Genomic DNA, 26,109 nt, shown 5'->3' with positions numbered 1-26,109 from the left:
TTAAGGATGCAGATGCCTGGAGGAGGGGGAGGAGACGCAGAAATACAAGGAAAGACAAAGAGAAGGTTTCCCCTCTTTATTTAGTTGCCTTCTATTGTGTTTTGTCGCCACCTCACTGTACAGCACGTGCTCCTCTTCATCAGGCTTGGATTTGGTTTTGGACTGGGTTGTGTGGGCCTTCAAGGCTGCAGGTGCTATGACTGCATAGGTGATTTCTGAGTCCTAGGAGAGAAAGAAAAATACATGGTCAGGAGGAAGCATGACCGGTCACTGCATACTTGAATGACGGTGTGGAGATATGACTATAAAGCCAATGGTTGCAAAGACATTGAACGACAAGATCTAAGTGAGCTGAAACAATCAGAATTGTCTCAAAATAAGTAAGATAAATTTCAGGGAAGTGTGAAGTTCTCCACCTAGATGTAAAAATCCAAGGCAGCAATACAAAAGGGGTCTAGCCAGCATAACAGCCAAGCTGTACACAAGGAGTTCTAGTGGAGCACAAATGCCCCTGAGTCTAAGCATTATTCTGCTATGAAAAAAACTAATCTCATTGTGGGATGCGTGAGCAGGGATGTGGTATGTAAAACTCAGGAGGTGTAAAACTCAGCTCTGGTGAGTTTTCATCTGGAGCACCGTGTCCCAGTTTAGGCAACATGTATGTGGAGGAACTGGAGAGGGGAGAGAGGAGAGCAACAAAACAAAGAGATATTCACAAAATCTGACTTCTGGAGAAGGGATGAATACATAGGGCATGTTTAGTCTGGAGATGAGAAAACTGAGGGGGACATTATGACCATCTTCTGTAATGACGTTATAAAGGGGACATCGATCAATTCTTCTCTAGCTCCGCTGAAGGAAAAACAAGACGTATGGGGTGTAATGTGAGGCCAGGGAGATTTAGGTTAGCGATTAAGGGAAGTGTTCCAACTCTAGCGCTAGTTACTCTCTGGAATAGGAGCCTGGGGATGTTGTGGAATCTTGGTCACTGGAGGTTTTTAAGAACAATCTGACAAACACCCATGGGATGGTCTAGGGTTAAGGAATCTAACCTTGGTATTGGGGGCCAGACTACATGACTTTTTTGGGGTGTGTTCCAGTCCTACATTTCTATGATTCCGTGGATGTTTGGGGGAACGGGATGATGAATTCCCAGCCCTTCCTTCTTCAGGAGCAGACCCTGTGCAGCAGCTCTTTGTGGCTGCTCTCTGGCTGACCCACACCCAGAGAGGCAGACGTAGCTCATTGCTGGGCAAAGGATCCAGGCCTTTCAATTGCAAGGGGGTTGGTCTGTGATGGGGTTTGAGGCTGAGCCTATAAAACCATTCATGTTACCTGCTCCATCTGCTGTTCTCCAGCACCCCTGGCTTTTGCTTCCTTATTATCACAACTAGGATCCAGGTTTCTGGTGAGTTCTTCTGCCTCAGACTCCTCGGTGCTTTTCAGAGGTTTTGGAACTGAAACAGAACCAGGGGGAGTGGGGAGATACTGTGAGGAAATACTGAGATATAATACGCCGCCTAGAGAAAGAAGTGAAACTCAGCTTTGTCCCCACTGGTTTCAGTTCGTGGGTGATTCTGGGGCTTTTCCCTTGGCACAGGACAAACATAAATCCAACAATTTCTCCATAAGTGTTTCATTGTGTATTTTCCGCAGCCAGAGCCATGAAGACGTCTGAGTATTTTAAGTTACTTCACCATAAACTTACTCTTAACAGTAACCACAGCCAATGGACATGGTGCTCACCTCTAACCCTACTGCTATTGCCTTATCCACTGATGTGCAGGCCGCAATGTTTCAGGAGGCAAATTAGCGACCAGCAACAGCCAGAAGAGCCACTACGCTGTGATTCCATTGTGTCATTTCCTACCATGCTACATGTTTATACAGGAACATGCCAGAGGAAATACTTTGGGGTTATTTGACACCAGCAGTTAATAAAAGCCAAACATTTGCCAATGTACATTTGAAAATCAAGGAATATATTTGCAGCTTTCTCTTTTGTCTGCATATCTTGTCTTCTTACTCAAGGGTAAATGCCTCTTTTTCTGTTCATTGTTTAGATCTGGTTTGCATCCCCACCCAATGGAATGGTGCTTTGCCTTGGCCAATTCTTTTAAAAAATGACACTGTTCTCTACACAATAGTTTTTGGCTAGACCATATCGAGGGAGTGGAAGAAAGTTCACAGCCCCTTTGCCCTCCCACTCACCTTTTTTCTTCCTCCTGCAACAGCAGATCAGAGCAGCCAGACCTCCGGCCACAAGCAAGACACCAGCAGTTGTCAGCAGAGTATCACGGGTATGGTGTGAGGCTGTGCATGCAGGAGACAAAGGAAAGGGGGCAGAGCCATGAGACCAGGCAGTCAGACCTGGGACAAGGTCTGGGATCTGTGCAGGAATCTACCCTTGTGAAACATTTCCTGTGACTGTGTCTCCAGCATGTTTTGTCTGTACCAGCCTTCTCATCACTCCAAAGCGGGTGGGTTCCATGGTTATGGGGCAGGCCTTGGTCACTGGCCATGGGGACTCAACTCCCTGCTGCACCTCAGGCCCCCTGTAGGATGTATCCTCTCTTTGCCTCCCTTCCCCACCTCTAAAATGGGCACCGAGGGCTGGAGCTCACATGGCAGGATGGTTGGTCCCATTGAAATATTAGACAGAGAGGACATTGGGGAGGAGGGAGGATGGGAACTTTCATCTCCGCTTTGTTTTCAGTCTCCATGTGGCATCTGTCACCTCATCCAACCTCCCTTTCCCAGGACAGCAGCCAGGGACGGTTCCCCTCCCATGGGAGCAGCACAGGGCGCTGGATTAAGAAACCAGGGAATTCTCACCTGTCACAGTGATGGTCACAGCCTGGCTCCTGGGGGACAGGAGCCACCTCCCATTCACATTCTCCTCGTACCCACAGGCGAATTCCCCAGAGATGTCGGGACCAGCCCAGATGCTGAGCACAGAGACGTTCACAGAGCTGGTGCTGGGCTCTGAGGTGCTGATCTCAGACTCCAGGTCCCCAGGGACAATCTTGGTTCCATCCTTGTAGAAATGAAACCTCCGCTCAAGGGCAGCCCTGGTGACTGCACAGGTGAGGCTCAGGGGGAGCCCTTCGCTCACGGCTCCCGACGGAGGATCCATGCTCAGCACCGGCTGGGGAGGGGGATCTGTGGGGAGCAGAAATAGGGAGGGGTCTGCATAACAAAGCGAGGGGAAAGAGCTGCTGGTTCCCAAAATTCAGTGTCTTCCAAGCGACCAGAGTCTTATTTTTGAGGGGATCCTGAGCAGCTTCCCATGGAAATTAGAGACCAGATGAGGGGAGAGGTGGCTCCCTTCAGATCCAGTGTGGGGCTGGAAGGTGGGTTTGGAATATGGCCAGAGCCAGCAGAACGTGACCCCTCCATACCACGCACCTCATGTTGGGGCTTAGAGCACCTGGGAACTGTGTGGTTCTGTTGGGACCCTAGTGCTCCGGGTGGGGCGGGGGTAGTATTAGGCAGTCATGTTGAATGTTCCACGAGGCATACAGATAGTTCGGAATAGGAAGCCTAATCCAAACTATCTAGTTCATGCCGCGTGTAGCCGCGGGCACGGAGTCCGCACTAGCGGACATTTAAAAATGGCGGTGCCCGGCAACATGCCAATGAAGCCCGGGAAATTCAAATCCTGGGCTTCATTTGCAAGTTCGTATGACTACATTAACCACCCTAGTTCGAACTAGGGTGGTAGTGTAGACATACCCTCAGAGATTAATCTGAGATAGCTAGCAAGGGTGTTGGCAGGACACCAGAAGAACCAATGGGTGCTGAAATTTGATTTGTTTAATATACTTGCCTGTTTGATTTGTGTGGGCAAGTTAAACCAGGAGTTGAAAGATAAAAAATTATTTAAACCCAGGCAGGACTACCATGCTTCCAAGGAATTTGAGGCATGGAAGTGGACTGAACCTAGAAGGGATCACGAGTCAATAAAGGGAAAAAAGGATAGCTAGTCATGATCAGGGTATTTTTCTTTATTTTCGTGGTTTGGTTTGAACTGCTCTGTGCGAATCTATGCCTCCCATCCCCCACTCAACATCTAAGGGTATGTCTACACTAGCTCGTTAGTTCGAGCTAGGTAGGCAAATGAGGGCAACCGGAGTTGCAAATGAAGCCCGGGATCTAAATATCCCAGGCTTCATTTGCATGTTCCCGGGCGCCGCCATTTTTAAATCCCCCTTAGTCCGAACTAACTGCGGCTAGACATGGCAGTTAAACGTTAATTTGAACTAACTCCTTAGTTCGAATTAACTGTTAGTCCTTGTGGAATAAGGAGTAACAGTTAATTCAAACTAACGAGTTAGTTCGAATTAACGTTTAACTGCCGCGTCTAGCCACGGGCAGTTAGTTCGGACTAAGGGGGGATTTAAAAATGGCAGCACCCGTGAACATGCAAATGAAGCCCGGGATATTTAAATCCTGGGCTTCATTTGCAACTTCGGTTGCCCTCATTTGCCTACCTAGCTCAAATTAATGAGCTAGTGTAGACATACCCTAAGAGTTGTTCCCAGAAACTTTCTTTGTGTTTTAATTTGCTTTACTTAGCTGCTCTGGAGCACTCAGCAACCAAGTCTGCCTTATCAAGTGTATCAAGTGGTTGTAACAAAAATCACTTTTTTAAGGTGATGATTTGATGTTTGCGTCCGGGAAGGAACACGGATCATAGCCTGGGGTTGCAGCTGTAGCTAGGTGGGATGGAGAAGGGCCAGTCCCAGTGAAGCCCCTCATGTCTCCCTCATCCCCCATGGAAATAAGGTCTCACCTGTCACTGACACTGGGACCGGAGGGCTCATTTCCGACGGGATCTCTCGCCCGCGCTCCACTCTCCGGTACAGACAGGAGTACACTTGTGTGTCTGCTGCATCTGTCGTGCTGAGCAGCCAGGTGCCCGGACTGGAGACCCCACTGGAGACCTGCTCCCCTCTCTGATTGAAGAATCTGAATTCTGCCAGCTGCTCTGCCTGGGGAGCCGAGCACCTGAGGGTGACAGGCTCCCCTCGGCTATAGATGGGGTGCAAGGGATCCAGCGAGAGTGAAGGGGCTGGAGGAGGGGCTGGAAGAGAGATGGGGACCCAGCTGAAAGGGGGGCAGGAGACAGATGAGAAGAGTCCCTGACAAACAGAAAGAGCTTCACGCAGATTGCCATTCCCCGGGCAGCTCCCCCAGCCAGCCAGAGCGGCTGCTCTTCCCTTCTTGGATCCCAGGCCCGGGGGGCAGGACATGGCCCGGAGTCCATCTAGTGCTCTGACATTACGGGCATGAGGGAAGCTGCACTTAGCTCTGAGCTCCCCATAATTGGAAAATTTCATAGCTAGGAGCCTCTGATGCAGAAATTAGCAGCCTCCCCCCTGAGAATTGACTAGAGAAATAAGAGGCCCAGGGAATGACCCTGACCAATGAGGGGAGTGGAAAGTGATTCACTTGGGGCCCTGTCCAGAGCTGAGCCGATATCCTGCCACACGTCAGCACAGAGCAGGGATCGGGGACTCACCTGTCACTGCGATGAAGATGGGTCGGCTCCTCTCCGATGGGATCTCTCGCCCACGCTCTGCCTTCCAGTAAGCACAGCTGTACGCTCCGGCCTGCGACCCAGACACCCCTGGAGGTGTGAGCGAGAGGGTGTAACTGTGCCAAGCTGAGGGGGGTTCTGTGGAGCGGATTTCCTGCATGTCCTTGAAAAAACGGATCCCGGACACAGTGGGAGCCCCAGAAGCTGAGCAAGTCAAGGTCACAGTTTCTCCCATGACGTAGATGGGTTGCTGGGGGGACACGGTGAGCTGGGGAGCCGGGAGGGGGGCTGGAAAAGACATGGGGGTTGGGGAGAAGGCCATTCCCACATGAAAGGCATATGACACAGAGTCAGAGGAAGATCCATTAAAGGGCAGAGGAGGGAGGGATCCTGGACACAGATCCCAGCCATGCCCAGGAACCACGTCCCCATGGGGCTATGCAGACACTGAGCAGCTGAGATCTCCCTGCTGGGAACCCAGTGGACCAGCCTCCCCTGCTGGGTACCTAACAGGGCAGCTCCTGCAGGGCTGGGGAAGGGAGGTTGTGCAGCTGGGGATGTTGCTTCCTCATACCAAAAACTCAGAGTCCAGCTGGGCTCTTGGGTCTGATTGAAACCAACCACCCGAGGGAGCTTGGGACACAAGGTAACTGATGGGGCTGAGGGGGGGGAGGTTCCTGTCCCCACACCCTGACCCCAACTGATGGGCATGAGCCCAACCCTGGCCCCGAGCGAGGCAACAGGAGCTGCAGGGCTTGTCCCATTGGAATCCTGCAGCATTGTGACACCAGGGCAGCCCAGCAAGGGAGGGGATGAGGCTCCATGGGGTGGTAACCGGGGTGCCCAGGGACAAGGACAGGACCAAAGAAGTGGCTGGGAAACAGGTCTCAGCATGAAATACGCAGGGTGGGTTCCACTCTGCAGGGGACTCTGGAAGTCATTGGGGGTGAGAGGTGGGAGAAGTGGATGTTACCAGGTCAAATATATCTAAGCATTATGAGATGGGGGGCGGGGGGAAGAGACTTCTCCCTGGGACACTCCCTACCCACTGGACCTCACTGATCCCTGACCCTGCCCTGTACCCACATGTTACCCAGTATGGGGCAGGGTCTCGTTGTGTGGGATCCCCTGGCTGGGCTGGGCTGCCCAGGGCACAGCCAGGGTGAGGGACAGGAGGTCTCTGCCTCAGCTGTGATAGGAGTATTTGTGCCTTATGAAACTTGCCCTGTAGAGGCAAGTCTCCTTGGGGTACTAACTCCCCCCGCCCCCTGCACCAAGACTCCCACATACCCATGGAAGGGGGTAGGAATCCTGGTGAATTTGTGCTGGCAGGGGGTTGGGTCACAATACAATTCAATCGCCCTCCTGACAGCAATCAAAGAGGAACCTCGGCAGTGCCCCATCTTTGCAGATCAGCTTCTGAAGCGCCCGAGGCACCTGGAGTGGCTGTGACCAGAACCAGGGGGGAAGCTGAGGCATTGGGGTGTGTTCCAGCTTCCCAGGAACCATCCCACCAAACAGCAGGAAAAATAGGGGCTCACCTGCCATGGTGATGGAGACGGAGCTGCTGTTCTCTGAGAAGAACTCACGATAGGATCCCCATCTCGAGTATGCACAGGTGTAGGACCCAGCACTTCCCTTCCCAGCTGTGAGCTTCAGCCAGGGCCCTGTATTTGGGCTGAGGACTGTGCTGGGTCCCTGGGGCCCTTTTTGATAAAAGAATCTGTATCGTGAAAACTGCATATACGAAGGAGTGGTGCACGTGAGGGTGACCCGCTCGCCTGGGAAATACACTGCGTAGCTGGGGAACGGAGAGAGCGTAGGAGCCGGCAGGAGAGCTGGAAGAGAGGCAGAGGAAACAGGGCACAGGGAGAGTCCAGGGTAGAATGAGGAGAAGGGGGAAGGAGATGAGCCCTTGGAACGGGAGCTGGGTAGGCTCCCAGGAGCTGTCTGTGAATGGGACAGCCTGATCCCCGTGGAAATGATGTTGGGGTACCCGGGGACCCTCCCTATTTGAAATTGCAAACCCTTTGCTGTGTTGTGGGGGGCTAGTCCCTCTCCCAGAGACCAGTGACAGTACCATAAGCAGAGAGGATGTTGTTACCTGTGGTGGACACCAGCTTAGGAAGAATCTGGAGAAAGGCTGCAAGAGAAGAGAAAAGTGGGGGTGAGAGCTCTGGGACAGGGATGGGGTGGGAAGTGGGGAAGTGAAGGGGGAGTCTCCAGACACACAGAGGGGCTCGGGATGGAGGGGGGGCACTTACCCAGCAGAGTCAGCACCATGCTGAGCTGGTCTCTCTGGGCTGGGAGACAGGCGCTCAGCTCAGCTACTTGACCCATCTGGGCACAGGGGGATGGGGCCCTCGCCTCTGATGCAGGCAGGGGAAGTCACAGCCTCAGGTGTGGTCACCGCTCAGCTCGGTGGCGTGACTGAATTTGGTGCTCGCTACGCAGGGCGTGTGGGGGACAGCAGCCAATTTTCCACTGCTGATACTGGGGGGAGGAGCTAAACCAGCAGTCCCTGGTGGCTGACAGCTCTGCAGGTGGGCCAAGGATGCAGCTGGGGTAAAGGAAGCTCAGCTGAGATACTCTAGCTTACGCCAGGTGGGGATCTGGTCCCATTGACAGCGGAGGTGCAATATAGTGATGGTGGCTTGTGATAAGTCTCCAACCAGGTCCAGCTGGGCCCCTGCAGCATGTTTAAAAATAACATGGGGAAGTTCTGCTGGGCTGCAGGGAACTTTGCCACAGACAGAGAGGGGCTCGGGCGGGTTTCCAGTCCCCATACCCTGACCCCATGTGATGGGACTGACCCTGCTCTGAGAAACAGGCGCTAGAGGCTGGGCCAGGCCCAGCTGGAGATGGAGTCTGGCTGGGAAGGGCTGTGGGGTGAGCAGAAAGGGAGGCTGCCTAGATGGGTCGGGGACTGAAGGGAGAAGCTCTCCTGTCTGTCTCTGTGGTCACTGGAGGGGAGGTCTGGAGAGGAGACTGAGTAGACAGCCCAGGAAGAGGCAGGGGAAAGGACTGGGAGAAAAGCCAAAGTAAGAAGGTGCCCTGGAGGCAGCTCTGATGCACCTGAGAGAGTAGATCTTAGCTTCCCACCACAGGGTGTGGGTTTTGGCTCCCCAGTCTGCCCCTAGGAATGGTGGATGGGATCCCCTAGCAGACAGAGGAGAAGCGCTGCTGAGTTTGGGAGAAAGGCCTTGGAGCCATTGGTCTGCACAGAAGCCTCATGACGACCCTACCGAGCCGAGGGGAGGAGGAAGAGCCCAGGGAGGGATGGAGAATTATGTTGATTTGAATTTATTGTTCTGGCCTTTTTGCTTTTACCCACAAGGAAGAGGCCTGGATGTGACCCACCTCGAAGGCTCCATCTACAGCGGCAAAATTACTAACTGTCCCAGGACACGGCTGCATTTTAGTTGCTCACTGAAATATTTGTAGAATAGTGATAGAAATGTAGCCGTGTTAGTCTGGGGTAGTTGAAGCAAAATGCAGGACAATGTAGCACTTTAAAGACTAACAAGATGGTTTATTAGATGATGAGCTTTCGTGGGCCAGACCCACTTCCTCAGATCAAATAGGAAGTGGGTCTGGCCCACGAAAGCTCATCATCTAATAAACCATCTTGTTAGTCTTTAAAGTGCTACATTGTCCTACATTTTGAAATATTTGTGGTGCCTAAAGCCCCTTCAGACCCTGTGGATGTTTCTCAGCCCTCGGTCTCCCCCTCCAGGCTGAGTCCAGTGGTGCAGTCCAAAGGGGTCACCTTGTGGGGAGAATCCCAGGCACAGAATGAAGGGCCCCTTCATCAAACTAGACAGTTCCCTGGATCTAAAGCAGCAGTGGGCAATGAGGAAGATGAAGCCATTGACGAGGAAGCCACCCACTGCCAGCGCCAAGACCTACAAGAAGCCACGATCTTCACAGAGAGGGTAATTGAATGTGTTTGTGGAAGATTATAATGTAGAGTTGCTCCCACCTAAGGGAATAAAGGAGTTCAGAGATGTGCCCTGGATGCTGCGGTGGAAAACCCAGGCTAGCTGTGTCCAGCAGATCACTACAGATGCTCTCTAGTGTCTTGTGTTAAAACCTCTGTTCTATGTGCTTGTTTGTAGTTTAACGAACCCAGAGATGGTGACATGAAAGGAACTGACATCACTGTGATATTAACTCCTGTGTCTGTAAGCAAAAAGGAAGCTGCAAACAGAAAAGAGCAAAGGCTTGTTGTCCAGGCTGCTCCCCGCTCTGGCATTTTGAGTGCAGAAGTTCGGGCCTGCAAGAGACCCGAAAATACCCTGCCACTATAGGCTTGTGTTTAAAAAAACACGTCAAGGCCACAGATTCCCTGACTTTGGGTGCTACGCTGTCTCCACCCAAATGCAAAACCCCTTCAGAGCCAGAAATGAACGCTTGGGAGAAAGCTTGAAAGCAAAGTGTAGTTTGTTAAGAGCTGACCTTCAGTCTGGGACACGTGCACAAAGAAACTCCTGCCTCCCAGGCCACAGGAATCAGATCATAGTCTTAAAAAGGTGATTTTATTAATAAAATGAAGAAGACAGATTTGGTAAAGCCTCATTGGGAGTTAGATGTCACAGGACAACTAAAAAAAAACACATATAATTGTTTCCCTGAAATTCAGTTTGAGTTAGTGGGGAGGGACATGGGCTAAGCACAGAGGAGTGGAACCACACCACAAAATACAAAAATAACATGGTTGTGTCTAACTGAACATTCCCTGTTCTAGTCACATCTGTTGTTCCAAGGATTCATCTTTCCTTAGGAGTGTATGTTGCTAAAAAAAATGCTGGTTTACTCCATCACTCCCCCAGCTCCTGCTCTGAACTCACATAAAAAACTAAAGCAAGAAGAGCACAATTTTCTATTCGAATCTCTCACTCTCTTTCCATTGTCTCTCCTAGCTCCCTGCCAAAACTTCCTGTATGTCCCCCCCCCCTCAATCTCTTGATTTAACACTTTACAGGCAATTTAATTAACTGAATGCCTAGGAGGTCTAGAAAAGGTAGTACTGCTCCCAACCATCACACTTGTGCATGTAGTTTGTGAGCACAAATAGCCTGAACACATTAAGAAAAGGGAAAACCCCAAAAATGCCACTGTCAGACAATGCTGTAGAGAACAGGAAAAAAATCCCCCACAAATTTCATTTGACTGTAGCAGTCATAGGGACAAAAGAGACAAAATGTCCTAGGGGCAAAAAGATTTGGACCTTTATAACAATTTTACATGTGAGGAAAGGGAAAGAATGAAGTCAAAAACTGACTAACCTGAAGAAAATAGGAAGTAAAAAAAAAAGGAGCCCTTTGAGAGAGACAAATTTCTACAGGTGTGCAAAAAAAACCAACCAACCAAACAAACAAACAAAAAAACATCACATCATGGAGCAATATAGCACAGAATGCAGGAAACTCAGTAAAGCTGTGACTTTTGGTGAGCAGATGAAGCCTGTGGTCAAAGAAAGACTCTTGTGTGCTATTAAACACGATGGGTGAAAAGAGAAATGGCTTTGAGAAGCAGATTTCACTGCAGAACATGCTCCTCAGACACGCAGGGCAGCAGACACCGTCACAGCACAAGCCAAAAAGTTGGATTCCCCAGAAGGGGTTTTCCGTGTGCTACGTACCAGTGAATGTAGCTAGAATAGATCCCATCCAAGGGGGTACCACTTCTTGTGAAAACTAACACTGCCTGTGAGACCAAGTGCAGACAGTTCTGTGGAAGTTGTGGCTTAGCACGTGGGCCCAAACTCTGTATTTCCTCTGGGAAATTCTAGTATAAATAAGGGGAAATGATCACTTTGCACAATGCTGTGGATCCCAAACACGAGTAATACAAGTGCTGTCAGTGACAGACAATCTGCTGAGGGGTGTCTCACAGACACACTGGGATTGAGCAGACCTGAGAAGTGGGACTGGATCTGGCCTGTGGCAGGGGCTGGAACGTTTCTCCCACTGACACCGGCCCCAGGAGCTCAGGTTCACATTCTCCCTGAGTGAGATGAGGAGAAAGCAAAAGTAAAACCTAAAGGGGCCCTGGGCAAACACAGAGACGTGGTTACTGTGGAACACACACAGCAGTGGTGGGGGTGGGGCATTGGTAACTAGCATCAGCCTTAAAAAACCCACCAATACCAATCTCGTTTATTGTAGTGTCAAAGGAGGTGACACCAGTTTTAGCCCTGGCTACATGTGGGAATCACTTCCCCCCAGGGGCAAGGAGAGGTGACAAGTTCACATGCTTGTGTCCAGTTCATGGGTCAAGAGGGGTGTGGAGCAAGCAATAAAGTGTGTTCTCTGATGTTGTGCAATTGTTTGTCTGATGCCTGGGGCCTTCTTACACTGGGCAGGAAATGTCCCCTCTTGTGTCAAAGTCGTATTTCCCACTTCATCATGCTCTCTCCATAGTGTGTGGGTGTTTAGAGTTTCAGAGCAAACAATTGAATATCACCTTGTAACATGGGGTGTGGCCATTAGCAGTAATGGAGACTCAAATAAACAAGCATCTCACACAGTTTAAACACTAAAGACCTTTTTATAAGTTTAACACCTCTACAGAGCAAACCAGCCCCAGGTGCCCTGGTTTAGTCTCCAGCCGTGAGCTTGTTAGTTCTTAGCTAATCCCTGCATCCAGAGTAAGAGCAGGGATCAGACGGGCCAGCATCAAACCCTGGTCAGTTTTACTTCTCTTCCATTGCACACACACTGGTCCATCCACATTGCCTTTTCTGGGGCCATCTTGTGTATCAGTTGCACCCACAGCACATCCCCAGCACACACACAAGTCTGTCTGCACACCCCATACACACAGCACACAGGGACAGTCAGCACCGGGGTCAGTGGATTTCACATGATCCCTGACATGACCACTCCATATTCTGACAGCAGTGACGTGGGCTTGCCCTTGCCACATGGCTCACAAGGGGTTGGGGTGTGAAGGGTTAAGGATATCGGTGCCCGCGGGAGGGGGAAGAGACGCAGGGAGATGCAGACAGTGTCTCCTTCCTTATCTGGCTGCCTTCCGGGTGGGCTTTGTCACCACCTCGCTGTACAGCACATGCGCCTCTGCAGCAGGCTGGGCTCTGTTCTTCCACGGGCTTGTGCAAGCGTCCGAGGCCGAGAACTCGATGTGCGCGTAGGTGATTTCTGAGTCCTGGTGGGGGAGGACAGAGAAACAGTGAGGGGGACTGAGGAGCACTGAGGTGCACTCAGTGCTTGAATGATGCACTAGGAAGGATCTCTATGAAATCGGGGGTTACAAGGACATTGGAGGATAGAATGAAAATGATCTTTAAAAAGAGCGGAATTGCCCTGAAATCAGTGGGGTGGAATTCCTTCATGTAGGAATGAAAAAATTAAAGGCAGCTGTAAAAACTGAGTATTACCAGTGTGTCAGGAGCACTGCGGAAAATGGCCTTTGGGTCAAGAGAATGATGCGGCTAAGAAAAAGTCTCACATCTGTTCTGGGCGCCATGAATGGGAGTGTTGTATGTGAGGCAGCCGAGTGAATTCTCCCTCTCAAGTTGACACTGGTGAGGGCTCAGGTGGAGCCTCCTCTCCAGGTCTGGGCATTGCACTTGAAGAAAGATGGGGACAAACTGTACAGAGCCCAGAGGAAAGCAACCGAACTGATCAGATGTTTGTACAATATGACCCATGTGCCAGGTGCACAAATGGGGCCTGTTGAGTCAGGAGATGAGACAGCTGAGGACAGAACAACCCTTCCGAGACAATGTTACAGACAGGACGGTGACCGGCTGTTCTCAGTGTCCAGGGAAGTTTTAATTAATCCTATCTGTACACAATGGGACAGGCTAGGAGACTTGCTGTCTCGGCCCTGTCCTGTTTCTGAGTCCATGGCAGTTTGGAGTGATGGGGAAGGGGTGACCAAATCTCAGCGCTTCCTCCTGCCTGAACAAACCCCGGACAGCTTCCCTGTGGGGCTGTTCTCTGCCTGCCCCATCCAGACAGGAAGCTGCATCTCAGGACTGGGCACAAGATTCTGGCCATGAAGTTTCAAGGCAGTCGGGCTGTGCTGGGGGTTTGACTCTCTAAATCCAGTCCCGTTACCTGTTCTGCCTGCTCCACTCCAACGCCTTTGGCTTTGGGTCGCTTACTGTGACGACCGGGACTCGTGTTCCTGGCGTGTTCTTTGGGCGCAGATTCCTCGGGGCTTGTCAGAGACTTTGGAACTAAAATGGAATCAGAGGAGACCAGACTTGAAGTGGGGAGCAGCAAGAGGGAATGACTCCACCAGTGTGTGACCCTGAGAAAGCAGACGCCAAACTCAGTGTTGTGTCTGTTGATTTCAGTACGTGTGTGAGTCTGCGGCTCCTACCAGAGCAATGGGTGAAAATAGATAAACAAATATTTTACTCCTCCCTTAACCTTAACCGTAACCACAGCCAATGCCCCTGGTGCTCATCTCTCACCTCAGTGTTATAGCATAACCATGACCCAGTCCTGTGCTCACAACCCCAACAACTCACCCAAAGAACTCGAGAAGAAGTTGGGCCCAGAGACCAGAATTCTTCCTTGGGACAAGGGGAAACTCAGATTCTCTGCTCTGCCCCCACTTCCCGTGTGAGCTTGGATCCCAGGGGAACTGGCCACCTCAGTCCTGTTAATGTTGTGGTCTCACACCTCACTCTCTAGCTATGACATGGAGCCCATTGCTTGTGGGGATGCTCAGATGCTGTGGCAATGCCTGGCCCTTCCCAATTCGACATAAAATCAGGAAGTGAGAAATTATTTTCTGTCTTTCAAGCAGCATGTAAGGGATGGACTTGGGGAGTGAATGGGAAGTGAAGGAAGGTGCCATCAATTCTCTTGGCTCAAGGGGGTTGCAGGTTTTCCCCTCTTTCCTGTCCGATTAGGCCTGTGTCAAAGGTTGATCAGTGCTAACTGCATCCCAGGCCAGGCACACTGAGATCTGGTTTCCGTGGCCACTTAGTGGTAAGGTAGTTTGTGGCTGTTGGTGCTTTAAAACTATTTACACTGCTCGTGACAGAACAGTTATTGGCTAGATCACGTCATGGAGGTAAATAGGAGATCATAGTCTGAGCCACCTTTCACCCACCTCTTTTCTTCCTACGGCAGTAGCAGATCAGAGCAGCCAGGGCTCCAGCAGGGAGCAGGACCCCACCTGTTGTCAGCAGAATGTCGTGGGCTTTGTAAGGGTCTGTTAACAAAAGAGACAAACTAAAAGGCAGTGAAGGACAATTGGGAATAGCCAGACCACCATGTTATAAGTCTGGAACCCCCGCAGGAATCTGCCCTGGCAACAACTATCCTGTGACAACCCTTAACAGCTGCCCATGGCATGATCTCTCTGTAGCATCCTGCTCCTCATGTCAAAAAGGGGAGGGAAGATCCTCTGGTTATGGGCCTGACTTTTAGCATGGGTAATGGGGGTTCAATTCCTTGCTATGCTGCAGGTCCCCTGCGGCACATTCCCTCTCCTTGCCTCTGTTTGCCATCTCTACAATTGGGCACAGGAAGGGTAAAACCCTCGGACATGTGAACCATCAAAAAAGGATCATAGTTAGAAAGGGCACGTGTGTGTGTGTGTGTGTGTGTGTGTGTGTGTGTGTGTGTGTGTGTGGCACGGATTTTGGAGATTTCAGTCTCCACTTTGATGTTATTTCCATGTGGCATCTGCCACCTGATCCAACCTCCCTTTCCCTGCAGAGCCCATGAGAGCTACAGACACACCACAATGAAGGTATTACGGTTATCTCACCTGTCCTGGGGACATTCACGGTGACGTTCACAGCCTGGCTCTGGAGGGACGGGACCCACCTCCCACTCACGTTGTCCTCGTACCCGCAGGTGAATTCCCCGCTGTCACTGGGACTGGCCCGTGGGATGCTGAGCACAGAGCCCTTCACAGAGCGGGAGCCGGGCTCCATGGTGCTGATCTCAGACCCTGCATCCCTGGGGACAAACTCAACTCCGTCCTTGTAGAAATGAAACCTCCTCTCGCCGGTGTCCCCTGGGGCCGCGCAGGTGAGGAGCAGGGGGAGCCCTTCACTCACCGCTCCAGACGGGGGATCCACACTCAGCTCTGGCTGGGGAGGGGGATCTGTGGGGAGCAGCAAAGGGGAGGGGTCAGCAAGGACAGCATAGAGGACAACGTGAATATGGTGCCCAGAATTCCAAGTACTCAGAGCCGACCTGGGCTCTCTCCAGAGACTCTTGTTTCCACTCAAGACCCTGGGGAGCTCTCCCCAGAAATGAGCAAGGGCCGGGGTAGGGATGGGAATTGCCCCTTCAGGCACAATGTGGGCCCCTGGGATGTACGAATTCTCACAAAGCTTCTAAGTTCACACAGTGGGTCCTGCAGTCAGGGCAGTGGGACGCTGAGCTCCCTGTGTGAGGAAAACAGCAACTCGCTGTCTGAATAGCTCCCCTCACTGGCTCACCACAGCTCAGTCTGACCCCGCTACTTCAGGAGCAGGCCACAGTCTGATCCAGCCCCTCTGCTTCTTAGCAAGGGGGAAAGAGAGTGAAAAAATTCCCCAGCCTCTAGTGGCTTCCTGAGGCCTGGAGGCCACAGACTGGATCCCTCATCTCTGTCTCTTTCCTTCCAAAAGGGGTTTTCCTCCCTCAGACTTTTGGGGCTGGAAGGGTCCATTCCCCAGGCAGGGTTCTTCCCACCCCTTGCATCTGGATCTGAAGGGGGTTCCCTCCTAGACCTGACAGTGTCCCTACAGTTCCTGTTCTCCAGCTCTGCATCTCCTGCCCACCAGTCCAGGCACACCACCAAACTGACTAAAGGGGAGGCTTTTAACCAGTTCTAGGTGGTCCCTGAAGGGTACGCATTCCAACGATACACTGTGTCTACATTGGCATAATTTTGCACAAAAGCAGCTGCTTTTGCGGAAAATCTTGCCGCCTGTCTACACTGGCCGCGAGTATTTGTGCAAGAACACTGACGTTCTACTGTATGAAATCAGGGCTTCTTGCGCAAATACTTTGACGCTCCCGCTCAGGGATAAGTCCTCTTGTGCAAGTGTTCTTGCGCAAGAGGCCAGTGTATACAGGTAACATCAATTTCTTGAGCAAGAAAGCCCGATGGCTAAAATGGCCATTGGAACTTTCTTGTGCAAGAGAGCGTCTACACTGGCACGGATGCTTTTGCGCAAAGGCACATGCCGGTATAGACACTCTCTTGCATAAATACTCTAACGCAAAAATTCTTGTGTTTAGAGTATTTGCGCTAAATCTTGCCAGTCTAGACGTAGCCTTTCTGTATTACCCTGCTCTCGCAGGTTCTAGATTGCCTTCAGCTACCTTAATTAACGAATTGCCTCAACTAAGTTCTACCAGTTTCTTAACTAATCACAGGTGTCTTAATTGACTTTAAGTAATTCTAATTTGGCTTCCATGGCAACAGGGATTTGTTCAGCCTCAGTCTCATATCCTTACATTTATTGCTTTGTGAGGGTTATTTTGCCTTCTCCCCCTCATAGAATAAAAACATTGAATATTGGTCACATTTTTCCTTTTGAAGAACCTTCACATTTTGCAGGAATGTGCCCGTAAATAAAGTGTGCTTGTGTATGATTTTATTCCCATACTCTCCATTAAAATCATACTTGGTCTTTGCCAACCTTGATCCACATATTACCCAGGGGAACCCAGAGCTTCCCTCTGAGATCAGCTGGGTCAACTGGATTAGCCAGTGCACAGCAGGGGCCAGGGATGGCTGGGCTGTGCCTCAGCTGTCAGTATGAACCAATCACAGCTATGGGAACAGTCCTGTCCAAGGGATCCTTCATCACTGGGCTTTAACACCTCAGTCCAGTGCACTTGGGCAGTAGGGCGCCCTGATCTATTGGTGCTGATGCAGGAGTGGGTAAGAGGCCACAAACTGATCCATCTCCTGGCAGTAATAATGAAGGAATCTGCTGGGATGGGGGCTTAGAACTGGCACCCTGACCACGGGGATGGCAGTGCAGTGAGCACCCTGCACCAGTGGCCATGGTTGGACCAGACTTTCCAATATTGCTCTGGACTGGGAGCCCCTGAACCCCAAAGTAGCATCAACGACTCCCCCTAAACCTACCAGGAAGTGCTATTCCAGGGGGCTCACACTGACCCGGGTGGCCCTGTGCTGAGCTCAACATCTCACCCTGGGCATCATGGGAAGATACCCTGCCCTGGGGCCAGCAAACAGCAGGAGAAAGGGGGACTCACCTGTCACTGTGATGTTGATGGGGCTGCTTGTCTCTGACAGGAGCTCTCGCCCAGACAGTGTCTTCCAGAATTCACAGCTGTACACTCCGGCCTGTGACCCAGACAGACCCGACAGCTGCAGGGGATGGTTGTAACTGTCCTGAGGGGAGGGGAGTTTCTTGGAGCAGATTTCCCGGCCATCCCTGAAGAACCGGAACCCAGAAATGGCAGGTGCCCTGGCTGCTGAGCACGTCAGGGTCACGGCTTCCCCAGTGATGTAGACAGGCTGCGGAGGGGACACAGTGAGCTGGGGAGCTGGAAAAGAGAAGAGGATGGGGAGGGACAGTTACTGCATGGGCAGCTGGTGACACAGAGGCAGAGGGAGAGCCAGGGAAGGACAGAACAGAGAGGGATCCTGGACACAGACAACAGCCAGCCTCAGCTCTGTGCCCAACCCACATCCCCATCCGGCCAGGAAAACCCTGAGCAGAAGAGATCTCCCTGCCAGGAACTCAGTGGGACCAGTTTCCGCTGCTGGGTACCTGACGGGGCAGCTCTCCTCCAGAGCAGCTCAGCCTGCATTAGCTGCAGTGGGGGTTTGTGCAGCTGAGGCTGGGGGTGTCAGGGAGCTGCACCCAGCAGGCACAGACCAGGATACCCAGCACTAAGGGAAGGAGGCAGCCATATGCCACAGAGCTCTGGGTGCCCCAGGGCAGCTTCCCACACTCCAGCTGGGACCTGGCCCAGAGACTATAAGGAAGCTCCAGACCTTTAACCCCTGCTGGGATCTCACCTATTTACCCACTGGGTATTGGTGCCAGCAGTGGGATGGGTAACAGGACAGTGACCAATCCCTTTACTGACACTAATAATAATGGAAAATCCAGGAAGCTGCAGGGCTCAATGTTCATTGAGGGTCTGACTGACAGTGCCCAGCTCTGAGTCCAGTGCTGTGAGCTTCCCTGCAGCAGTGCCCAGTCTCTGAGGATGAGATGACACCCTGACACAAGCCCACTATGGCAGTGTTTCTTAAACTTTTTAAGACTGAGGAATACCAAACAACAATTTTTCTTATGAGGAACATCATGGCTTTTTTGTGGAGCAAAAAAAAGGTTGGGGGGATGTTATTGAGAAAAAAGGTCTGCCCCTTTAAGGGCAGCCATTTTGAACTCTGCTGTTCTCCACCAGTGTGCCGCAGAACATAATTTAAGAAACACTGCACTATGGAGTGTTTGAGATACAAGGAGGGGCTCTGGCCACAGCCAGGGGGTAATGATGACGTGTTGGGATGGGCCTGAGATTCCCAGTGACCCACCCATCAAACAGCAGGAAACAGGCTCACCTGTCACTGTGATGGAGACGGGGCTGCTGCTCCTAGAGAAGATCACTCTCTTGGATTCCAGTCTCCCATACTTACAGGTGAAGGATCCAGCCCTTCCCTTCTCAGCTGGGAACTCCAGACAGGACGCTTTAGTATCTCTGAGGTGTGCTCTGGGGCCCTGCTGCTCTTTTTGGAAGGAGAATCTGTATCCCCCGGCCCACTCACGGCGAGGAGGGGAGCACACGAGTGTAACCAGCTCCCCAGGGAGATACACCATGTTGCTGTTTCTCACCCAGAGGGTAGGAGGTGGCAGGGGAGCTAGAATAGAAACAAGGGGGTCAGTGGAGTGGGGGAGGCCAGGATGCAAGGAGAAAATGAGAAGTGAGAGGAGATCAGCCCTGGAGAAATAAACGTAAACCAGACACATCTCTCCGCTTGGCACCTACCCCCACGCTGGGAAGTGCCCCACAACAAATAAACCATGGCCTGATTCTCTCTCTCTCTCTCTCTCTCCTGTCCCATTATCTCTCTACCCCAGTGATGAAAACCCAAAGTTCATTCCCAACCAGAATTTGTGCAGCTCCCACTCCCAGGAACCAGTACATGTTGAATCCCTCTCTGGCCACCTGCAGAACCTTCCAGAGTCACGTGCCTGTTCCCCGTGATGGAATTTCTGGGCAAGGATTCAGTTACCCCAAAACTTCCCTTTGCGACACTGAACAGGGTCAGCTCCTAGAGTCTCTCCAAGAATATGGACCTGCCTTCTGCACAGCTGGGCAAATTCCTTCCCCCAGTCTCGGCATCTTCACCCCTGCACTCCACAGGCTGCAACTGCCAATGTTACTACCCTGTCCTCCAAGCTGCTGCTCTCCCCTCCCGGGAACAGAGGAGCTGGGAAGGGGATTGTGCCGAGGAGCAAGCAGGACATAATTGACCCATCCCAGCAGAGACAAGGGGTGTCAGGAGCAGAGCTGAGTGGGCAGTTTCCCTCATGTGTCTCAGTATCCACAGGCTGCCCTCTCTCCATCCAGGTGAGGGATGAGTACAGGTTGGAAGGGTCCTTCATCCACCAGTACAGATCCTGATCCCCACACTCCAGGAGAAACAGGAAAAAGCGGCAGGGCGGTTTCTGCCAGTGCTTCAACCCCAGAGCCCTAGCAGTAGCTAGAAAGCATTGAAGTAAGGAGTGTTGGCCAAATGTAGGGAAGGAGAGGGGGAGATTTTCCACTTTCCACCTCTCCTTTGGGGTCTTTGCAAAACCTACTTTTAGTGTCCTGGTTGGTGGTGCTGGGTCTGTGCCCCTGGCCCTGAGCCCTCTGTGGGATCCCAGAGCTGGGGCAGAGAGACCCCCCTCCCCAAACACACACAGCCCCACACTGACAGGCCCTGCCCAGGGGCATTCAGTGTCATGTGGAGGTGGGAGCTCAGTCTCCATGGTCCACCCAGCCCTTGACTTTCTGCTGGGACTGCCAGTGAGGAGCTGGGTACGGCCCATGGGGCTGGGGGCAGCTTCTACCCTATGGCCTGGGACCCACCAAAGAGATGCCCCAAGCAGCCATCATCGGGGGCTGCTCTTCTCCCCCCACAAATGTGGCTCTGGACTGGAGCTGGAGCTGCAAATTCCATGGGAGATGCCTGTGAATAGGCAGCTGGACCCACCCAGGGAATGACACGGGAGCACTTGGGAATCCCCCTTCCCTGCAATTTCAAACACCCCCTGTGAGAGGCAGGGGATCCCCACCCCCACTGACTGAGTCCTCCCACCCACCACAAGCATCTCAGCAAGGCCAGGAGATGTCGTTACCTGCGGGGGTCACCGGCCTGGGGAGACTCTGGAGCGAGGCTGGAGAAGAAGAGCAGAGAGGGGGTGAGAGCTCTGGGGAGGGGCTGAGGGAGCAGGAGAAAGAGAGATGTGGACAGAGAAGGGGAGTCTCCACACAGACACAAAGAGGGGATGGGGTTTGAGGGGGGCACTCACCCAGCAGAGGCAGGAGCAGAGGCAGCACCATGCTGAACTGGTCGCTCTGGGCTGGGAGCTGGGTTCTCAGCTGAGCTACTGGCCCCATCTGGGTGCAGGGGGATGGGACCCTCGCCTGTGATGCAGGCAGAGGAAGTCACAGCCTCAGGTGTGGTCACCGCTCTGCTCGGCGGCGTGACCGAATTCGGTGCTCGCTGCGCAGGGTGCGTGGGGGACAGCTGCCGATTTTCCACTGCTGGTACAGGGGGAGGAGCTGAAACAGCAGCCCCTAGTGACTGACAGATCTGGGCGTGGGCCAGGGATGCAGCTGGGGTAAAGGGACCACAGCTGAATTACTCTAGCTTACGCCAGGCCCTGTCGACTGCAAGAGATGCAACACACTGACCCCAGCAGGGCATTGGCAACAGCTCTTCAGCCAGGCCCAGATCCAGCTGGGGCCCTGCCGTGTGTTTACAAATAAAATTGGGAAGCTCTGCAGGGAACTTTGGCACAGACAGTGAGTGACGGGGTCGGGGAGGGTTTCCAGTCCCCAAATCCTAACCCTGAGGGATGGAACTGACCCTGCTCTGGGGAATAGGAGCTGGAGGCTGGGCCATGCCCAGCAGGAGATGACACCTGGCTGGGAAAGGGCTGGATGGGGGAGGTCGGGGGGGGGGGGGAAAGGGCTGAGAGGGTGTTTCTAGCCAAGGGGGTGCAGAATCCCATGCAAAGAATGCGGCCCTTTCATAGAACTAGAGCCTCCTGGGTCCAGGAGCAGCAGAGGGATACAAGGAAGATGAGGGTTTTGATGAGGAAGAAGGAGCCACCCACTGCCAGCTCCAAAATCCAGAAGAAACCACGAGCTGCAACAGAGGCTAATTCAATGTGTTTGTGGAAGATAAAATGTAGAGATGCTCCCTTCTAAGGGAACAGGGGAGTTCAGAGATGTGCCCTGGATGCTGGGGTGGAGAACCCAGGGTAGCTGTGCCCAGCAGATCACGACAGAGGCTCTCTAGTTTCTTGTGTTAAAACCTCCATTGAGTTTCTTAAGCTCATAAGAGTATAGAACTGGAAGGGACTGTTGTACCTTCAGTGTTTTCGTACCTCGGTACCTTCGGTGGTCTGGACTGTCAGTGTCAGCGTTGTCTGGTCAGGGTCGTCCTGGCGCGCTCCTGACAGGACCTCTACTCCGTCGGTGATAAACTTTCGGCTGCGTGCGTAACAATCGGTGCTCCCTTTATCTGGAGTGTTAGACCCCGTGCACTTGGGTCAACACAGGAAATCTCTGAGAGGCCCCGGAAACAACAGATGCAGGCCAGGTTTGAAATCAATTGAGCAGGTTTATTGTCAAATGCGAAGCTCTACCAGTTGGTAACAGAGATCAGTACAATGTTACACCACTGGGCACTATGGCCTGCGTTGACAAGGTACCAACACCAGGCAGGCCTATTGCCGTATAACAGATATTAACAGCAGTTAGTCAAAGTTAAGCTACTGTGCACTCTGTAAGTTTAGGCAATGACACCTGCCGTTCAGGCGCCTAGTGCGCCTCCCCAAGGTCGGCCGGAGAGCACCCTCTGCAGTGTCCTTTTATAGACAGGTACAAACAACTTACATCATTTCTTTATGTACCAGGTTACCACCCTCTGTTGCCTAGTTACCTCACCTTACCTTATGAAAGGGGGGCTCACTTACTATCCTCCATGCTGTCAATTTCGACCTGGTCCTGAACCTTGGTCGGTATGTACATTCGTGTTTAGGGAGTTTTTGTACCAAGACATTTCTTATTAAGATGTTCCATTACTCCTCTCATCATAGTCCTTAAAAGATGATTTTATTAACAAAACAAAGAAGGCAGACTTAGTAAAGCACACTTGGTTGCTATGTGTTACATAGAAACTAAAAAAAGACACAGATATTGCTTATCTAGGATTCAGTTAGTGTCAGGGGTCACATGGGTTCAGCACAGAGCAGCTGAATCATACCACAAAATAAAATAAAAACAAAATGGTTGTGTCTAACTGAACATTCCCTATTCTACTCACATCCGTAATTTCAAGGTTTACTCTTTCCTTAGGAATGGATATCACAGAAAAATCCTGGCTTGGTTTATCTCTTACCCAGCTCTTGCTCTGAATTCACACAAAAACTAAAGCAGGAGGAACATGGTTTTCTATTCAAATCTCTCACTCTCTTGCCATTGTCTCTCCTGGATCCCTGGATATTCCCTGTCTCTTGGTTTAAGCCTTTGCAGGCAATATAATTAATGAAATGTCTAAGATGTCTAGAATAGGGTAGTACCGCTCCCATCCATCATACTTGTGTATATACTGTGTAAGCACAAATGACCTGACCACAAAAAAAAAGGTCAAAATGCAACCTCCATCAAGTCTGATGCGGTCAGACAATGCTGCAGAGAACTGAGAAAACAAATCTTCCATGAATTTGAATTGAATTTATCACTCCTGGGCACAGGGAGCAGAAAGCTTTGGACATTTACAACAATTTTAAGTGTGATGAAAGTGAAAGCAGGAAGTCAGATATTGACTAAATTTGAAGAAAATGGTAAGTCAAAAAGGAATGAGCCCTTGAGAGATGCCATTTCCTAAAGGCCTGTGAACATCTGATGGCATCATGGAGCAATAAAGCACAGATTGAAGAACACCTTTTGTGAGCAGACAGAGCCTCTAGTCAGACACAGATCCGTGTGCAGTATTAACAATGTGTGAAGAGACAAATGGCTTCGAGAAGGAGATTTCACTTCAGAACATGCTCCCCAGACATGCAGGTCAGCAGACACAGTGACAGCACAAACCAAAGAGCTGGATTTACCAGAAGGGGTTTTCCACGTGCTATGTACCAATGAATGTAGCTACTGTCATGGCGCGTTGGGGGTCCCCCGTCTCCTGCACCCCGAAATGGCACAAACAGACTGCACCAGCCGGTGGAATAGAGGAAGTTTATTGCCTCTCCAGGATACAGCACAGCACAGATGTAAGCTGGTCACAGAGCTGGGCTAGGATGCCTCAGGCCCCCTTGAGATGGGGGAGACTGGGCCCCTAAACTCCAGCCCCTTCCCTAGGCTGTCTCCTCCATGCTCCCAGACACCAACTAACTCACCCTCTTCCAGCCCTGCCCCCCAGCCAGGGCATCCTTCCACCTTCCTTTGTTCCTCTCCATGGGGGGTGTCTGGCCATACTCGTTTGCATAGTGACTCATCCTGTTTTGCTGGGTCATGGTACCCACGGCAGCCAGTGGGGGTTACCCCAGAGCCAGCAGCATAGAAACCAGCCAGGTACCCCCACTACGTCACACTACAATAAATAGATCCAATCCAAGAGGATACCACTTCCCATGAAAATTAAAACTGTCTGTGAAACCAAGTGTGGAAAGTGGGCCCAAATGGTGCATTCCCTTTCGGAAATTCTGTCACAAATAAGAGGAAAACAAACACTTTGCTCAATACTGCGGATCTGAAATATAGAAAGCAAGTGCTCCAAGTGACAGACAAGTCCGGCTGAGAGGTTTCTCACAGACACACTGGGGTCGAGCACGCCTGAGGATTGGGACTGGACATGGCATGTGCAGGGACTGGAACATTTTTCCCGCTGACACGGTCCAGGAGCTCAGGTTCTCATTCTCTCTGAGCAAGATGAGGAGAAAGCGAAAGTAAAACTTAAAGGTGACCCAGGCAAACACAGGGACGGGGTTATTGTGGAACAAACACAGGGGCTGGGGCATTGGTAACTAGCATCAGCTTTAATAATACCCGTGTGTTGGCTCCCATTCATGGCTACATGTGAGAAACTCAATCAGGAGAGCAGGTGCTCTTCCTAGAAGATCACTTGGAGCTCTCTGAGGCTCTCACTTGGGAACATCACCCCCTGTTTCAAGTGCTGGGCTGTTTGCCGGGTGACCATACAATTTGGATAAACCAGTGTCTATCCCTGGGGAAAGTGCCATTTGCTCTCTGTGATACATTCCAGGCTGAGCCTGCGAGGATGGAGCAAGGCAAGTCAGGCAAAGTGGTGAGGATCCAATGGAAGGGGTGAGCTCCCTTCTCAACACGGAGAAAGCAGCAGCCAGACACACCTCTCCTGAGCCCCAGGAGACCTCCCCACGGCTCTCAAAAGAGAACATGTGAAACCACCACCCAGGGAAGAGATCTCAGCTCAGTTTGCAAATGCCCAAGATCTAAGTACGCCTCAGGAGTTTGGCAACTGAAATTAAGTGGAGAGAGCTCAAGATTATGCCCATTTAACCCCCTTTTTGCAAAACACAGTCTCTTAGGCTTTCCCTCAGGCAGAGGTTGAGAACCAGGAGAGCACCACGTCTTAATGGGGCAGACACGTCCGTGGGTGACACCATCATCTGGGGCTCAGTAGAAGCGGAGTATGATCAAAAACCTCAGGAAGTCCTGGATGCAGCTAGAGCTGCAAATCTCAAGTGAGTACGGTGTGTTTGAGGAGACAGAACTGACTTTGGTTGGGGCGTTATTTCCAAAGAAGATGGAAAACATGAAAAAAGAAAGATTTCAGGAAGCCACGGTCCATTTCAAGACAGATGTCTAGTGGTACCTGGGCATGGTTAATTATCTCATTATTTTTATTCCCTTACCCCCAGAGGTGAAGAGAAGGTGACACATTCACATGCTTTTCTGCAGTTCATTGGTTAAGGGGGAGGAATCAACAAAGTGTTTTCTTTTCTCTGGTTTCAGAATTCTTTGTCTGACATTGAGGGGCCTTCTTTCACTGGGCAGGAAATTACCCCTCTCATGTCAAACTCGTAGTTCACACCTGATCATGCGTCTCTCCACATGTGTGGGTGTTTACACATTCAGAGCAAACACTGAAATATAAACTTCTAATAAGTGGTACAGACGATGCTGCAGAGAACTGAAAGGAAATCCTACACCAATGTGAACTGAATTGTGCAGTTTCAAGCACAGAAGAGACAAAAGGTCATGGGGGAAAATGCTTTGGACATTTATAACCATTTTAAGTGTGAGGAAAGTGCGAGCATGAAGGCAGATACTGACAACACTGGAAGAAAATGGCAAGTCAAAAAGAAATGAGCCCCCTGAGAGGGAGAG

General features: G+C 51.3%; 1 protein-coding gene across 1 annotated transcript; it reads right to left on the bottom strand.

Moving 5' to 3' along the window:
* LOC142821258 (Fc receptor-like protein 5) lies at positions 1 to 22,722 on the bottom strand. Its single transcript, XM_089774213.1, has 8 exons — positions 22,713 to 22,722; positions 17,761 to 18,054; positions 5,525 to 5,830; positions 4,796 to 5,086; positions 2,836 to 3,162; positions 2,212 to 2,313; positions 1,336 to 1,457; positions 1 to 222 (listed from the first exon to the last, which is right to left on the bottom strand). Exons 1-8 carry the CDS (start codon positions 22,720 to 22,722, stop codon positions 1 to 3), a joined length of 1,674 nt encoding a protein of 557 aa, XP_089630339.1.
* Between the last annotated feature and the right edge of the window lie 3,387 nt (positions 22,723 to 26,109).

This window comes from Pelodiscus sinensis, chromosome 30 (assembly GCF_052426305.1).
Source record: "Pelodiscus sinensis isolate ZL-2025 chromosome 30, ASM5242630v1, whole genome shotgun sequence".
Classification (NCBI taxonomy): domain Eukaryota; kingdom Metazoa; phylum Chordata; order Testudines; family Trionychidae; genus Pelodiscus; species Pelodiscus sinensis.
This window is presented reverse-complemented; position numbering and strand designations above follow the sequence as displayed.

Coding starts and splice junctions, on each gene's coding strand:
- LOC142821258 (XM_089774213.1), bottom strand. Junction 3,163..4,795: donor GGTCCCAGTGTCAGTGACAG/GTGAGACCTTAT, acceptor TGCTCCCCACAG/ATCCCCCTCCCCAGCCGGTG. Junction 223..1,335: donor GAGAACAGCAGATGGAGCAG/GTAACATGAATG, acceptor TTTCTCTCCTAG/GACTCAGAAATCACCTATGC.